We start from the raw sequence: 18,911 nt of genomic DNA, 5'->3' as shown, positions 1-18,911 counted from the left end.
CGATGATATCTGCTCTCTAAAAATTATTTGCCAGCCCGGGAATCGAACCCGGTACCTCCTAATTGCTAGTCAGGAATGCCTACCCTTACACCAAACTGAAAATCTCCGGATAGCAGCGCTCATAGTAAACGGGGTGATTTACAGCATTTAATAAGGATTTTCTTTAAATAATAATTATTGTACATTGATTGGCATTTGAATAAATACAATCTCTATTTAATTCCATCTGAGAAATCAAATACTAATTGCAAGCACACCCCCTTTTTTATGTCTATATTGACTGGACTAATATGACTTCTACGATAGTTAAGCCAGTTGTTACACACACATCGATTTTTGCACATACGATATTTTGCCGTCCTTATAAATCCTATCAGATCAAACGAAACTTGACAAACATCAACTGTTTGAAATCATCTGTTTAATCTAATAGAATTCATATGGACGGCAAAAATCGTACGAACAAAAATCGATGTGTTTGTAGCTAGCCTTACTATATTGATAACTGCAATGCACACTTGGAAAGCGTACCCTGCCTGACCAGACCAAGCTTGGTGAAACCGGGCAAGAATCTTCATTCAAAATTTCAAGTTGATCATTCTGCTAGTTCAGGTGTGATGATGCATTAAACAACAAATCTATCCGAACAACATATCTTCCCAAACTAAATCCAAAGTCATTTTTATATTTATGTATATAGTAGGGATCACAGTTATTGAGGCTTCTCCATACATAGAGATCCGTCTTATACATACATAGAGTCTTCAGTTTGATCCGTCAGCAAGACAGTCTGATCTGTCATCCATACATTCGTCAGACTGATCCGTCATCCAGACATCCGTCAGTCTGATCAGTCATCCAGACATCCTTCCAGTCCTCCATCCATTCCAGTCATTCTCTGATTGATAATGACAACCAGACTGAAGGCTGATCTCTCACATGTAGACAAAACAGCGAAACCAACACCAACCCAGATATAGCTCATAATAACAAGTTTCATATTTTCGAAATGAGGCTTTTTTTCAGCTGGTCTGGAAGCCGAGAATATGAAATTTGATATCACGAGCTAGTTCTCTGTTGGTCTATGTTTTGGACTGACTGCATGTGACTGTAATTTGACAAAAATACTTGCAATAAATATGTTAACAGTGCACGGTATTTTTTGTGTGCAATTCATTTCCCAATAGATTCAACGCATTGAAAAAAATTCAGATGTACTGTACATGGCTACTGGACAAATGGTAGAGGATGGATACCCTTTCATTGAGCTCAGAAGGTTCTGATGAGAAGTTGGTTTGAAACTTTTCAACAAGCAGCCCAATTTTATTTTTTGAATCATCATCCAACTTTGAAAAATCATTATAGTGTAGAAGAGCTTCTACAAGACAATACCATAAAATTACTTCAATTCAACTGCATTATCATAGTTTTATATAGTTGAAACTTGATTGAATAAACTGGTATATTACAATATTGTATTTATTGTGTAATATTTTTCATTAAGTTTTATATAGTTGAAACTTGATTGAATAAACTGGAGTATTACAATTTTTATTTATTTTTTATTGTGTGATATTTTTGAAGGATTTCTCTTGCCATATTATTTTGCTTGATAAGTTGTTGAATTGGCCAGTTGTAGAGTGTTTTGACTCAATAAAAATGAATTTAATTGAACATTGATCTGATAGGATACCAATTATTCGATATGACCGACTGCTACTGTAAAGTTGTTTGAAAGCAAACTACAGTTTTGGAATTTAGTGAAGTTTCTGCTGTAAAATGCTTCAACTTACCATCTTTAAATTTATCTTTAATCCAAACATAAATCGTGTAAAAATTTAATTTCATTTCGATTGAAACTATGAATAGCAGCTATGTAGAACAATATTATTATTTATAAAGAGTTTTTGGAAACATTCTAAAGCTTACAAGAGAACAGCTTGTGAAAGTATGCTAAATTGAAATCTGCATTTGTTAACATTGATCAAGGCTAAACCACAGAGAGAAGATAGTATTAGACTACATAGGACTATATAATAAGTAACTTTACATATAGATAAATAACTATAGATAAGTAACTTTATATATTTTAACACGGTTGAAATCCCGCTCTTTTGTTTTGAATGGACAATGATTGCAGAGAGAACCTACATATGAGAAACTTGTATGAATGAAAGTCTAAAGACCATAATTATGCTAACACTATACTCTGTACAGAATTACTTCAGACTTGGGATGGACATGCGCAGCAGAGAAAGCGGGAGGGATACAGAGGCGCGATGTTGCCGTTTTGAAGCGGCCAGCGATCTCCAACTTCTAGTGACTGACTGTTCATGTGCTCATGCTAAACATGCGAAGTTTCCTGTCTGAAAGCGGTCAGACGACTGACAAATTGGCAACTGCGCTTCCACCTATTACTCAATTAATCAATGTAATTGGCCGATCTCCCTCCACTTCTCTGCGCTGCATATTCCTCCAAGTCTGAAGTAAATATGCATGGAATATAAGTTCAACGCTAAACCACGTTTACTGGTAGATATGGTTGCATTTATTATAATGTGTTTCATACGGGGTTTAAACGAACAGCACATTTCTCCATTCAAACCGAGTATCTGCATACGGTCCTTATTCGTTTCCGGCAACGAACAGGAAATGAACCGAACCGTATGGATTCGGCTATATTAAAAGTGTGAAACTAGGCTAACGCGTTACGGCAACTTCAGCGGGAGGAATGGTTGAAATAGTCTCACTGCTGTCGTCGTCCTGCGTTTCGCATAGTAACGCGTTCCACGCCTGTTTGCGCATGGCTTCCTCAGCCGGTACGGTACATGTGAGAATATCCTGTAGATATCAATATCAGATTGGTTTGGTAGATTTAAAAAACTAAATTGGAGAGATTAACTTAATTTATTTAATGTGTAATTATTTCTATAAATAATAGTCAATGCATAAATTCATTTTATTTAATTGAAGAGAATGATTTACATAGCTTAAATGTTTCAAGAGCCCATCTTAAGAAGCTAGGTATCTACAAACTACAAAAATATTCATTTGAAACAATCTAATTTGATTAACAATGCCTTATTAACTGAAAACCTTCTACAAACTACAAGAATGTATTTATTTAGAGATTAAGTTTAACATTAAGTTTTTTCATGTTGATCTTGACATTGAGCATAAAGAAGCAGAAATTAAACTAACCAAACAGCTAAATAGACACGTGTAAGTGTAACTATAACTAAGGAAAATAAAAATTCCGAAAAATGAATAACTGATTTCAAGAATCATTTAATTAGTTCAACTAATGTAAACGATCAACGTTATCATGTGCTTGATAGTGGTCAAACAGTGCATAGGCCTACTCCCTAATCAAGACAAGACTATCAATAAACTATAACTTGCTTATAATTACAAGCAACTATAACTAAGAAAATGTAGAAGCATAAATTACTTCATTTTGAGAATGAAATCATTAGCCTAGTTTAACAAACAAGAAATCATTAAGATTCCCTTACGCTTTAAGGTCAGCATATTAATCCTAATTAAGGAGAGCACATTACTATTAAATAAAATAACCACGTAATCATAAGAGCCTAAAACTAAGAAAAATAAAATAGAAAATGAGTTAATCGATTCTAAAGCTGCGTTTACACCAACGTTATTAACAAAATGTTAATAACTTAATCCTTATAGATTCTATTAGATTGAACATAACTTATCATACACATGATGAGCATAATTATGTGTCTGTCAAGTTCCGTTCAATGGAATAGAATCTATAAGGATTAAGTTATTAACATTTTGTTAATAAATTTGGTGTAAACGCAGCTTAAGAGTCAAACAAACAAAGAACAATCAAACTTGCCAAGAGCTTGATGGTAAACATAATAAATCAGATGTTTTTCGATTGAACTAACTATCTAAACATATGCATAAATAACTAGAGAAAATAAAAATGAAGAGAAATGTATTATTTGATTCTAAGAGCTAATAATATAATCATGTGTCGAACAAAAGCTTATCAATATTAAATTATATTAATCTAATCTCAAATTATGAGACATTGTTAATTTTCAACCGAATTATAATAATTTCTTACAATATTTATAGAACATTGAAAATAGCTAGAAAAAATAAGTAATTATACAAAGACTTATTTCTATTCATACTTAACTTATTGATACCTTTCAAATTTCAATCTCGTATTATTAATTTAATCCTTACAATACTTATAGCAACTTGAAAATACCTGTATTTTACAGTAATAGAGGTGTTTAAAACAGTAAAACGAGATTAGGTCTGGTTGTACTGTATTTCAAATAAAGAACTTCATATGGGAGGGCCAAACGACAGGACAGGACAAGTAGTGTGTTGAACACATTGTCATACATTGTTTTGTCGTCTGCGAAAGGCTTCGAACAACAAAAAATTTTGAGGTTAGGTTTTTGTATTTTTTATTTATTTTTTTCTCCACTGCTGTATTCGAGGTTAAATTATTTTTCTCTGTTGTATCATAATAATTTGTAATTTTCCAGTTGTTCATTTATTGTTATTGGTTGTTTATTACTTTATTTTAGAAGCTGCAGTCAAACTGCTGTTTCTGGTTGCAAGCATGAATGTATTTTTCGTTGGAAGACATGTCCATTCACACATGCTCCACACACTTGTCCTGTCCTGTCGTTAGAGGCCATCCTAACTCTCAATATAAACATCTTAATATTATGATGAGTTATCAAATAATTATGTTCAGAGACCTATTTAGAGCTTAGCAATGAAGTTTGTCATCTTGTATTCTTGCAAAATTATTCTTTTTATCATGAAAACATTGTAGTTATCTACTCTGACAAAAGAACAATGTTAAATCTTCAAACATCCTCTGCCAATCAGTATACAGCGTTGCCCACTAATCACTACCCATGAGGTTATGTGCATCAAGCTTTATGATGGGTGTTGATTTTTTGGCAACCTGTGTGTTATATTTCATCATGGAAATGACCAATTTACTTGATTTTCTTCAATTTTTCCTTAATACTCGGATTATGTTTCATCAAAACGTGCATATTCAATGAATCTGTCCATTTTGTTTTGAACGAACAGTGGCTACACTGGTGAAAATTGGGACTGCAAGTACTTCGCATGTGTCTCTGAAAAGCCTGCTTGGTGTCAACCGATTTTCCACATTTTGGACACACAAAGTTTTGTTTTGGCTGTTCTTCCTCCTTTTTGATGTCAAATTCAATTTCAATTTCTTCGTCAGAGTTTTTCTTGTCTTGGTCTGATTTTTTTGGAGTCTCAGCTTTCGATCTAGTCGTGGTAGTAGCCGACTTGGCGAATTGCAGGGGTTTCTTGAATGATGTAACCGTTATTATCGGTTTCTCCTTGGCTTTTGTTGCCGGTGCCACTGTCGGTGCCACAGTCTCCTTGACTGTTGTTACCGTTACCTCCTTGGATACATTCTCCACAAATATCACTTTATCTGCAAATGAAAAACGAATTTTGTTAGTAGCTGTTCTAAGAATGAAAAATTATTCCTTTTAGAACAAAATTAATTACATAACAGAATTGTTATTTCAGAAGATATATTTGCTGAAAGAACAACTCACATGATAATGAAGGATTTGGCTTATTTTATATGAGATTTGATTTGATTGGGAAACTTGATGAAATAAAACACAATAATTTGTCTTTTCTACTAAAAATGCTTTATTATTCTACAACATCTCTGACTTCAGTGCTCAATTCACTAAAAATGGTGCTTTATTCTATAAAATAGCATGAATGGTTGATTCTGTCATAAAATTGTTTAGTTAGGTTGTAGTTTTACTTAACAGTAAGATTATACTCTTGAATAGAAAAGGTTGAGGTTACTTGATAGCAGATTACAGCAAAAAAAACTCTGTCCAAATATGTGTTCTAATACACCTCATTATGGAAATTGTTCACTTCATTTAATATTCTTCAATTTTTCTACAAATTGAGACAAACAATTAACAAAAAATAACATTCTCTGTCCAAATATATGTGTTTCATTGACCAATTATGCCTGATTAAGGGAATTGCCTACTTTACTTGATATTCTTCAATTTTTTCGATAATTTCCTGATCATGTTTCATTTGAACGCGCGCCTTCAAGGATTTCATCCACTTTGGACACTGGTCAGATTGGTGGACATGTTGCCAATAGTACGTTGCTTGCGATTCTTAGAAGACAAGTTGTTGTTCAAACATTTTCCGCAGTATGCACACGAATATTCAGTCTCAAATTTTGAGTCTTCGTTTGAGTTTTCTGGATACTTGATTTCAACTTTCACTTTGGTCTTAGTAGGAGAAACGGACGACTTAGGGCGAGTTTCACCAAATTCACGTTAACGCTGCGCTTAGTAATCTCTAATTAACACTAACTGATGACTTTAACGAAAGATTAAAATATTTTATTCCACCATCGAAAACTAATGTTACGTTACGAAACGACAGATTATAGTGGATCACGGTGGCAGTGCGCCGCCATGACACTCTTGTTTCACATTGCCAGCATGTAGAGCCTAACCTAGAAAATCCAACTAGATTCCAAGACCACAAGTTTTGTTTACCAAATTGAGTGGAGAATGGAGATTAGCCTACACATTTTAGTAATTAATAATACTTATAGTTAATTGCTAATTTTTTAGTTGTATGATTCATTAAATTTAATTTAAGTTGTATAATAATAATTGTTCTATAGATTGTTTTTTTTTTTGTAAATAAGTAAAACTTCAAATTTCACAGGATGTCTTCTAGCTTCATTCTGTCAATGTTGTGTTGCCTAAAGCTATCAAAAGAAGAAGGGACCCAACACTCACAAAAAGTGAAAGAACGCATCTTGTCAATCTTATTGAAAAATAAGTCGATTTCATCCAAATTATTAAAATCATCAGCTCTTTCTCTTATCCATCTAGGTCAGCGAACAACATAATCGTCATCACTGTCACTCTTAAATGCCAATTTGTATGCTCTTCTTCTAGCATTATTTGGCTTTTCCATATTGATTCAACGAATTAATCTAATAAAAAGTAATCATAAAAACCACGAATAAATAATTAAACATAACCTCAACAATCTACTTTTAACATGACAGTGAACAGAACGTCGCCATTTTTTCTTAACGATAAGATGTTGACTGACCAAATTTGGCTGGTCAACTCTATAACGGCTCTTTAGCTCTAACGGTGTGTGGTGAAACCCGATTTTGTCAGTTAAGGGCTAATTGGAGTTTACACTCGCTCTAACGTTGCTGGTGAAACCCGGCCTTAGTCTTAGGAGTAACAGCAGGTTTGGCAGTAGCTTTTGGGGTTTTCTTGACTCATGTTACTGTTACCTCCTCAGCTACACTGCCTATCAATATCACTTGGTCTGAAAAGAAACAAACATAGATTGTTAGTATCTGTTCTAGCAGTGCAAAAATAAAAAATAGGGGCTACATTCTTCAAAACATATATTTTTTCTTCAATATTTGAATGAATGAATAGCTAGCGTATTTGTAAAAGACATTTGCGAAAAATAAACTATGGATTGGTTTTTCAAATAGAAATAAGTAGATTTTGAAAACTAGAATTTTGTAATTTCATTCACTTCATTGTGGAGAAGTTCAAAATCATGTTTAATTTTTTTAAATTCATTTGAGAACAATCATATCAAATTAACTGCACTTGTCAGATCTGTTGAGTTCAATTACAACATTTCAATTATTTTTTTCAATATGAGTATATGATACGATTAATATCATAAAAATTATTGTAAAATCATATTAATAGATAAAACTATTGGTGGAATTAGCTTGAAACACAACAGTGAATTCAACAGAAAAATTGAGTGAAATCAGAATACCTGAAGTGATGGAATACCAACAGCAAGGTTTATTAAAAGAATTAATTACTTGTATTTGGAATAATAAAAATAATCAAACTAACATTATTACATACATGGAAAATAATAACTTAAGAAATTGGGATAACTATATTTTGAGTAACAATTAATCTTAAATATATTACTGGAAATTTTAATCATGCAGTCTATTAAACTTTTAAAGTCAATTGTAAACATTTGTTTACAATGCTGGGTATTCAAAAATTAGATTCAAGTTCCTAACATAAATGTATCGATTTTTTTTACAATAATATTCTGTACTTTAATATAATATAATGTACTTTATGAAGTATGAAATTAATTTGAATATCTGTATTTAAATAAAAATTTTCTGCCATATTAACTACTTGTTTAATTTTACTGCATGTTACTTGATGGATAATTTATGAGCTCTAAGCATAAAATATTTGAAATTCCTGTATTAAGCTAGTCTTAGAAAAATCAAAGAATAGATGATATTGTCCTATTTTTGGAAACAAAAAATGATTAATGTATTATATTAATGGAATTTGTCTTTATAAGAGAGACCGGTAATCGATAAAAATATAATATAGGTACATGAATTATAATTTCATAAATATCATTGAGAAGCATGACACTCTTTGGTATTCTTTGATTATCTTTATATTTACAATTTTATCATTTTGTCCTCTAATCTATGCGCAAAATATCATCAATAAATTGAAAAAAGAACCTTACAAACAATATCATCTAGATTAATTACAAACTGAGTGTTTGATTATTACATGGTGATATTATCTCTAAAAATTATGAAAAACAAAACTTTTACAGAATATGTGAAATGAGAACAAAAATTCACTTTATATACAATTCAAATTGTTATATTATTTCAAAAATAACAGTGCCATGATGATAATTGTGAAAAAATATTCTAGAAAACAAAATTAAGAAAGGGTCAATATTTAGTAATAATGATTCATAATATACACTCAATTAGTTACTTCTAAGTAAGGCAAAGCTTGAAACTATGAGAATCAATACAAATAGAGAAATTTAGGACAGAGTATTATTATAGAATTCCATTGTTTTAATTTCAACTAATCATAGAACGAGACAAAAAAACTGTGATCATTATATTTGACTAAATATTGCTAATACATTTTTAATCAAATGAGACAAGAAAGAATGTGATGTTTAATGTAGCCTACTTCAAATTCAATTGGAAGAGTCCAATTATTACAAGATCACAATACTTTGAATAACATCACTATATCAAATAAAAACTGTACAAATTGGAATGAGTAACTTATGCAAATTTTAACAATGGAATGATATTTGCTAAAATAATGAAAATTATAAGAAATATAATATCTACTACATCAGTAACTACAGTATATTTGTATCACAATATTTGATTTATTATCAAAGTCTTCATTTTTATTGTATGCCAAATTGTAAATTATATTTGAATTAATCAGCAACAGTTTCTTAGTAATATTTTTTATAGAAAAATAATTCTTCAAATGGATAAGTTTATAAAGGCACTAGTCAAAAAACTGAAAGCTCAAGTTCCAATTTTTTCAATCACAAGAAATTGTATAAGGTCACTTGTGATACATTGGACTATGCATGAAATATCAACAACATTAAATATAACATTTTAACAATAATCATTTTACTAAACTATTGATCAATACTTGTCGTATGTATATGAAAATTAAGTAGAAATCATTAAAATTTATTATACTTGGTTTCTAGTGAAAAACTCAATGGTGATTAGTTTGCATCAAAGGAAGAGTTAATTAACATATTATCGCCTTTGATATCGAAGTATTTTTGAAAAGTTGTTCAAAATTTTATTAAATATACTTTTTCCTCCACCTACTGTCCAAAGTACTCCCTGGAACATAATACTACAGTGTCACTTTTTTGCTCTCAAGACTAAAAAACAGGAAAACTCCCTAGTGAGTAAAAGTAACTCCATTGAAATAACATGGGAAGCATCTCTATTTTAAAAAGTTACATAGGAAATAGGTTGGAAGGTCTAAGCTCAGATGATAATACAGTAGTCATTGAGCCAACCAAATTCAATACCCCAACCAGAAATTTGATCAACTTTTGCCGGCAGATAGCGCATAGCGCTGTCAGCAGTGAATTCATAAGACGGACAACATTTTGAAGTGACAGAAAGGAAGATTTTTTCATTTCGAATAGGATCCCCAATGAAACCTAATGTCAAACTATTCTTATAAAAGAAATATTTAGCTGTTTCCGTAATTTTCACCAACTCTGTATAATTATAAGTTACACATTTCATAGATTACAATACAACACTTTATGAGCGAGTTCTCCAACCCAGTGGATTGGACTATACTTTTATAATTTTCAATTTCTATTTTTTTAGATGATATAGTTAGTAGTTAACAGTTTTATAATTGGGAATGGATAGGGAATGTAATTTTTAGTATCTCAAGCAAAAAATTTCCATTTTCTGTGTCAAAAATGTAAAACATTTTTCCATGTACACCATCTTTTATTTATACAATTTTTACTAATCTTCAGTACCATTTTTATAGTTTAAATACAGACAAGTTTTGCAGTTACCAAAGCAAACCCGCAAACCCTGTTATCCAAGATATTTTATTTCTAGCATTTGTTATCGTTATCATTCACAGAACAGGAATGTATTTGAAGAAACCTGAGGTAGAATATTGCAGCAGTAATAGCCCTAATATTAGTCAACATACAAACAACAACAATTACATACAGCGTTTCACTTTAGTACACAAAACAATATTTTTTCGTAGTAGAATTGGCCGATAAATTTATAAGCCATATACCTGTATAATTATCTTTCCCTCTATACATTTTGGTTACTCTCATGTTTGAGTCTATGATATACCCTCAGAGTTGCAGCTACCACAATAATGTTGGAAGAGGGTTACAGTAAAATTCAAATCATTCAGTGAGAATAAGTTGAGTGCAAACCACACATCAAAAAAGGATAAAAAAATTATTTTTCCAAATTACAGTACATAAGTGTCAAATATCAAAAAGACTATGCTTCAAGTGATGATTTCGAGGTAGAAGTTCAGTCATACAAAAAATCATGAATGGAAAAGATTACTGTACCCGCGACTAAGTTTCAAATTTAAGAGGAAAATATTTCAAACGTGAAAAACCTTGGAACAAGGAAAATATTAACAAATATCAAAGAGGCAGAATAACACCGTGCTTGAGAACAATATGCCTCTTGTGGTTGTCTTTTCGGGCAGTGCGTTTAGGACAATAAGGACACTGAAACATCCTGTGATTGTCGCATCCTTTCCGCAAATGCTTTTTCAGTTGAGCTTCCTTCTTGCACGTGAAGCCGCATTCTTTGCAGGCAAACATATTGTTGTTTTTCTGCTTCTTTATCGGTTTCGGTTTTGGCTCCTCCTTCTCCATCACCAGACCAAGATGGTGCGCGTTCTCCATCAGATTCAACGTGTGCAGAAAATGGGTGCCTGCAAATTAAATCAACAGAAAATTAGTAAAAAACATTTCAAAAATAATTGGAAGAAAACAAAACCTTCATCACAAACGTAAATGAACAGGAAAAAGGAATACTTATAATGGATGAAAAAGTTGAAAACCTTCAAAATTAGGAAAAATAAGTGATGGAAGAAAAGGTGGCAAAATAATAGTTAATTGATTGTTTATTCGATAAAAGTGGTGATTTCTTGATGGAGCAAGTGAATAAGGAAATCGGAGACAATGAGGAAATGCAGTTAAACCGTGCTCAGAATCGAAAAGGGTATACAAAAACAAGGAATCAACTTGAAAAAGTTATTTAACTATAAAGTACCACAAAATCTATGAATTATTACAAATAGATTGAAATAAACAAAAAATAGGCAAAAGTGAGAAATACTCTAGAGAGTTTAATCTTTGATAAGTATGAAAATACTGTGAGAGAATTTGGTTGCTTAATAACAAGGATAAATGTTTTAGGAAAGAATAAAGTTGGAAAATTTCACACAGTATATAACTGAATAATGTGTATGGTTTAAAATATAAAGGATGTGTTCTATCAACAACATTTAGCAAAATAATGAAGTCACTACTGAAAACTAGAAAAGAAGTTTATTCAAGTTTAGATATTGTATTTTAGGTGCTTGGAAACTGGCGGAACGTCTGTACTGCGGGGACGTTATTATTTATTAATTTACAAAAACACATAATCAGGTAATAACAAAATATCGGGAGTGAATTAACAGGATTACCCAAAAACTTTATCTTCTAAATGTTAATATTCTACAAAAAACGAATTTACTGGAAAGAGAAACAAAATATTGCAATGATGGCAATTTATTGGAATATTACATTGTATATCAATGTACCTAACACCAATTATACTTCTATCTAATTTACTACTCAACTATTTTACACTACTGTGCTATTAATAAAAATGTAAGAAAAACTCTACTTTCATGCATTTTGGAATCTATGAATTTATAAAGTGCAAGAAGTGTTTGAATCAAGCTTTTTGTAAATGAACGTGCTTATAATCGACTGCAATATATATTATTATGTAATTATTACAGGGCAATAATAACTGAACAAAGGATTTAAGAATTTTTCTAGAAACTTGTAAATAGTTCAATGTCTGGATTTTCAATGCAAAACAATTACTGGTCGACCTATTTAAAATAGGATAAATTTTAAGATCAGGGAATTCAACTTCTATACAACAGAAGGAAATTATCACATAAGAGTAAAATTTATTGTTATTTCTCCATTGAACCCTACTTCACGTTCTTCAAACCTTCCTCTTCTATGATTCCTGGTACTGTATATGACTGTGTTGAACATTCATTTTAAAAGAATATTATATCATATATATCTAGTGACACATTCAAAAGCAATAAAAAATCATAGGATGGAACGAATGACAATAATTTTAAAATATAAACAAATGCTATTCAAATACTTGGATAAAGTTTTATTTATTCCGATAAGAATAACAAACATTTAGGAGATTATTGTAATATTTGACGATTATAATTGCAAAAAAACTTATACCTAAATAAAATACTGAAGTATAAAAAGAGATAATTCTATAAAAATTAAAGCTCAAGTTAAAAATAATTTAAATCAATTAATAAAGCAGTAATTGATTGTAATAAAGCAATCAGTGAAGAAGAATGAAATAATAATTATTGTAATATATAAACTTATAGTGGCATATTTTAAATTTCTTTCTCAATATACCGGTATAGAGGTAAATTAATATACTGTACTACCAAGTACGGTAGTGTTCAAGTTACAATATTAATCGATAAAAATATTCATTTCTATTCTTAAAGGTATATTCTCAAGAAGTAATTAATTGTAATAAAAAGTGACACATTGAACAAATCACTTCCATATAATATATTCTCTAATATTATTAAAATTAGAAAGTACTCTACTTTTTTAAATGCCAGACACAAAAGAGATGCATACATCTACACATAGATTTGTCTAAATTATGTAGAATTTTGAGATCAGTGTTATTTTCAGAATAAACTGCCTATCAAATACTACTGTATATAGTTATTACAAGTACTGGATTCAATTCGATACAATATTTAAAAAGACAATGCAATCAGTCCATGATGGAAATATTAAAAACTTATTGAAATAATGAAATACAATTCAATAGACACTATTCAAGAGGATACAGTGTTTGATTAATTCACAGCCTCCCTAGGAAAGCATAAATAAATGCATTTTCTACATTACTATCACAGTTTGGAAGAAAAGTCTGAATACAACATTTTATTTGAAACCAATCAGGAATCGACTAAAAAAAAACAACTAAACACACAAAACTCACAAAAAGTATGTTTTACCGAATGCAAATTCAACTTTCAGTTCATACCGTACTGAATATACTCGTACATGTTGCATTAAAGATAACTCAGTATTAGATTTTATGATAAATGATATTAATGACATTTTTAAAAACAATGCAATGCCCAATTTTTCTAAAATGATAGAAGTTGGTTACATTTTTAATGCACATTCTATTTAAATTATCAAGAATCAAAGAATTCAGCCAACAAATGAGCTCAGTTCTTCTAATTCTAAAAAACAAGTTAATTTAATGAAATGTCAATCATTATTAAGAGAACAGTCTCTTGAACACACTGATTTAGAACTCAATTCTACACAATAAATTGGAAGTAAACAGATTTTCCTGGAAAATGTTATTTTTGATTACTTTTGCCTACCTTTTTTATTGAAGGAAAGTTCCTACCTAGATAATACATACATGACGAAATACACTAACATTGATTTTATTCATAAATATATAGCCTATTTCGTTTATACTTGGATACATACTGTATTGAGAAATACAACCTACAGATTCATATAATTTGAATACTGGACACATAAATCTAAATAATGTATTTGTAGTGTATATTATTATGATAAATCACAAGTAGAAATTTCCTTCACACTCCATAATATACTTACACGTATCCATATTAATATATCTCCTTCATTCTTATCAAACTATGGCCTGTACTAAAGAGCGAATTTAATCATTACAATCTACGGACCAAACTACCTAACTAATTTTCAGGCACCCCAATATATTAATTATTACAAGTATCAGCCACCTTAACATACATACTCTCTATACTTCGAAGTAGTTCTTACATAACTTGGCAGCAGTAACGTTGAGATAAATAACTTCTTTCATTCTCTACAACCGAGTTTTTCAAAAATATTCAATAAACTTTTAAAAAGTGAATATACAGCAGACATTTCTCAATTGGATTCAAAATCAGTAAAACAACCACTTCTAATAAAACACTTATTCTCTGACACTTATATGAAGAATACAAAACACAAGTTTTATCAATAATCATTATACGTTGAGTTTGATAAACCGAGGCAGTTGATAATGATGCCTTGTACATTGAAACTTGAGTTTTGTTCAAATAAGATGACAGTATACAGTAGTTCAGTAGAATACAGCTTACGGTTTTATTATTTCATGCAAAAAGCCTAGGCCTAGACCAAAATTCAGTAATCATGTAACTCGTGAAAATTACAAGGGTTTAGTTACATTGCACTTATATTGCAAGATCTACATCAAGGAATTCATATACTTATCATTTCATGAATTTATCTTTATTATTTTATGAGAACAGTAAACAGTGCCCAGTTTCCGATTGACAACATGCTAATTATTGTAGATTTTTTATGAATCCGTGAGAATAACGTTTCAGATTATTTGGAGAACCATACAACTAGGACCGTATTTACAAAACATTCATAAGAGCATCCTTAGTTAAGTACGGTTGCTTAGCAAATAATAATAGAAGACAATCAGATCCATTCTAGTACTGATCGGTTCTCAATCAGCTTTTAGACAGGAAATGTAGAGACAATAAGTTATTGGCAGCCAGTATTTGCTCCTTAAACTTACAGCTTTCTTTTCCTGTTAGAGGGGCACTTTCCACTCCAGCGGCAAGATATTTCTGGCAGCCAGTATGGACCAACCTGTTTGTTTTCAGCCTGATGGCAAGTAGCCTATGGACTGCCAATAACTTTCTGTCTCTATTTTCCTTGTTTATGAGTCGCTTTAAAGATTCGAAAAACGTGTATAGCTAGGAAAGGTTCTCAAGAATCGTTCATGAATCCGACCCAAAGTGTTTACTTCTATTCACCACTGTCTACTTCTTAGCATACGTTTCTGGATGCAAGATCCTCGTATGCATGATCAGCTTCTTGGATGTGGTGAAGCCTTTGCCGCAGACCGGGCAATGCACCTGCGGGTTCTTGCCACAATCATACTTCCTGTGCGTGAAGAAGGCGCCCGGATACTTGTAGATCCTGGAGCAGTCGGGGCAGGTGAAGTAGGAGTGCGAGGACTGTTTGGCGGGACAGTTCTTCTGGTGATTCCAGAGGACACTGCGGTACTTGAAGGGCTTCTTGCACTTGTCACAGCGGTAGGCGCCGCGGGCCGAGGGGAGGGAGCTGAGCTTCATGCAACAGTGCTTGGTGTGCTTCGCGAGGATGGTGATGTGCTTGAACGACTTGAAGCAGTTGCCACACCTGTAGCCGTCTCCCGATGCGTCGTTCTTCATCCTGACACCCCCCGACGCCGCTCTGCAGATCTTCTCATGTTTGCACATGACGCTCTTGTAGCGGAAGGAGCGTCTGCAGTGGGCGCATTTGAATCCACTCGGGTTTCCCGCCATTGGTTGCTGGCTGCTACTGCCCCCGCCATTGGTCGGCTCCTTCTCGTGTTTCAAGGCCAGCACATTTGTGACGTCAACGTACACCTCACACGTTTCGTCGTCGTTTTGGTTGGAGTCGTTCTCGCCTTTCAGTCCGCCATCCATGTTGACTGCGCGGAACACGTCCATGGCGGTGAACACCTGCAGAGGTTCTGCAAAAGAAATCAATTCGTTAGTAAAAGTGATCTGAAAACGATTTCTGATTTTAGAATAGCAGATGTAGAGGCCCTGAAAACAAGAAATTTTGTTAGTAAAAAAGTAGTTGATAATATTATAAAACAGTAGTAGATTCAGATTTGATCAAGAATGGAGAATTGAAGCATTCTGTATGAACTAGTATGCTTACACCAAAATAATTTAGCTTGAAACGAGTTTATTGCATAGGAAATAATAGAATATTGAAGAAAGATAGAATGATACTACATTAGTATGATTCACTTAATACTGTCAGCATTAATCACGAATAATACCAAAGGTTCGCATTCGACTATAATGCTGACAGTTTGAAGGGAATTTCACTCTACAGAAGATTGATGGTAGGCTACTTGTTTCCCAGGCAACAATGTCATGCTGAGGGCCTCTTGCACCAGCTCAGTTGAACGGAGATCAGCTGTTGGTTTAAACCCGGAATGAGACCGATTATAATAAAAATGACCATAGGACCGACCATATCATCATTTAGAGATTAGAGATTAACGTTAAACGTGAATGGTGCTCATGGCCCTCAAGTCAAGTTTCTGTTTTAAGCATCGTTTACAAATAATGTGGATCTAATTCATGGATTCATGGACTGAAGGCTGTTTAATTCAAGAACATTATTGGCCAAAATTGATATTGTTGCCTGGGAACCAAAACGAAATTAGCCTATTTAGGCTATTCTTGAAGATCGTTCGTAAAGTGATTAGCAATAAAAATTCTGAAGGACAAACTTGGCCAAGATTTGTTTTGTAATCTAGCACTCTGTAGCGAGAAACTAATAATAAATTGCAGCTGGGCAACTATTCCATTCTTGGCTAAGATCGCTCTTAAAAATCGTCCATAAATACTTCCCTATGAATACACTTGGAGACCAGATTTTAGACTGGAATTAAATTTTAGTAGAATAGATGTTGAAGTTTTGTTTGCTTACCACACGGAAATATTACAAAATTAAGTATCTCTTGATATTGATCCATAAAAAGAACGAATGAATGCCAAATTTGAACCACCTTTATTGCCCAAAAAACCTTTGAACCCTTTGTTTTCCGCAATGCAAGAAAAATTAAATGTAGTTGAATCAATTATGGACTTATGACAAAATGCATGGATTCATTAAAAATTTACGAAAAAATACTAGATCAATGAATAATTCAAACAAAAACCTTAATAATTCATTAATACAAATGAATAAAAAAACTGTTCAGTACCCTTAATATATAAATCATTATAGTATATGTGGAGAATACTGAGAATAGGCTGAGTTAACGTAACCAAGAGCTGTTTTTATTGCAGTAACTACCCAAATATATTTATTGAAATTGAGTAATATAATATATTCGAATAGTTTCTTAACGATTTTGTAATCATAACATGAAAACGTCAAATCAGATATTGTTTGATCTTAGTAAATATAAAACCTGTATTAAATATAAAATATAATAAAAAACTGAAACCTCAGTTTCAGTTTCAATCTTCTTCTTTTCTTCGACGACTTCTCTTCCATCCTTCTCCTCACTTCTTGTTCACAGTTTTATTCTCCTTGTTCCTCGTCACCCACTGCTCAAACCTCTATCAAGATTCAAGGAGCATAACTGACCATGAGGCTCCGGTGCTTGTAAATGGTATGAGTGGCCAAAGTATCTTTCCTTGTGAATTTCTTATAGCAAATATTGCACTGAAACTGCGGTTCCTTTCCACAATCCAGCTTGCGATGCGTGTAGAGGCCACTCCTGTACTTGTAGCATTTGAAACAGTCTGGACATTTGAAATTGCCACTACCCTCTTTCGAACAGCTGCCAGTTCCATTATAATCCCACATTGCGCCTATAAATATAAAACACGACATATTTAGGACGTGAAACCATGGAGTAAAAATAGAAATACCGTTTAAAGATACCTTGTCTCTGGTAAAACATATTTTCACGATACTCAATAGATGAAATTATAAACAATATCCATATCCAATTTATTACTATAATAGAAATATATCTGTATCTATCTTGTTTTTGTGATCCAAAGTATCATACTTTTATGTGCCATGTATGTGAAATACTAAAGACTGGCTGCACAAGTCTGCTAAATTTTAATCATGATTAAATGCCACGAGAATCGATCAGAGAAAGCTTTTTTGATTGGTTCTCTTGGCATTTTACAAGATTTAACAGGCTTTTGTGCAACCGGGCCTAACTACTAGTAGTTCTGTGAACAGTAGACCTCACGCAGTATTCTCATCCACAAGTACCTGATTGAAACTGTAGACCTTATGGAAATACAGCAATAGACAGGCTTCTCCACACATCTGTGTAATCACTTGTCAGCTGATTTATGATGAATAATTCTATAGTCTGATTTTTAAGGAAAGTATTGCTTTCCGAAAAAAATTAAGGTACCCCAATTTCTAAATTTCTATACGTTTCAAGGTCCCCTGAGTCCAAAAAAGTGGTTTTTGGGTATTGGTCTGTATATATGTATGTATGTATGTATGTATGTATGTATGTATGTGTGTGTGTGTGTGGTGTGTGTGTGTGTGTTGTGTGTGTGTGTGTTGTGTGTGTGTGTGTGGTGTGTGTG

General features: G+C 32.3%; 2 protein-coding genes across 39 annotated transcripts in view; one reads left to right on the top strand and one right to left on the bottom strand.

Annotated features, from left to right (window-relative positions):
• Positions 1-18,911, top strand: part of LOC111063080 (longitudinals lacking protein) — a 592,348-nt gene that overhangs the window by 99,715 nt on the left and 473,722 nt on the right. The window lies entirely within an intron of this gene.
• On the bottom strand, positions 17,334-18,489 carry LOC111052423 (gastrula zinc finger protein XlCGF46.1). Its single transcript, XM_039428614.1, has one exon. It carries the CDS (start codon positions 18,184-18,186, stop codon positions 17,920-17,922), a length of 267 nt encoding a protein of 88 aa, XP_039284548.1. The 5' UTR covers positions 18,187-18,489; the 3' UTR covers positions 17,334-17,919.

This window comes from Nilaparvata lugens, chromosome 5 (genome assembly GCF_014356525.2).
Source record: "Nilaparvata lugens isolate BPH chromosome 5, ASM1435652v1, whole genome shotgun sequence".
In the NCBI taxonomy this organism is placed as follows: domain Eukaryota; kingdom Metazoa; phylum Arthropoda; class Insecta; order Hemiptera; family Delphacidae; genus Nilaparvata; species Nilaparvata lugens.
The sequence above is the reverse complement of the archived record's forward strand: the minus strand, read 5'-3'. Positions and strand labels throughout refer to the sequence as shown.

Coding starts and splice junctions, on each gene's coding strand:
- LOC111052423 (XM_039428614.1), bottom strand. CDS start 18,186: ATGTCGTGTTTTATATTTATAGGCGCAATGTGGGATTATAATGGAACT.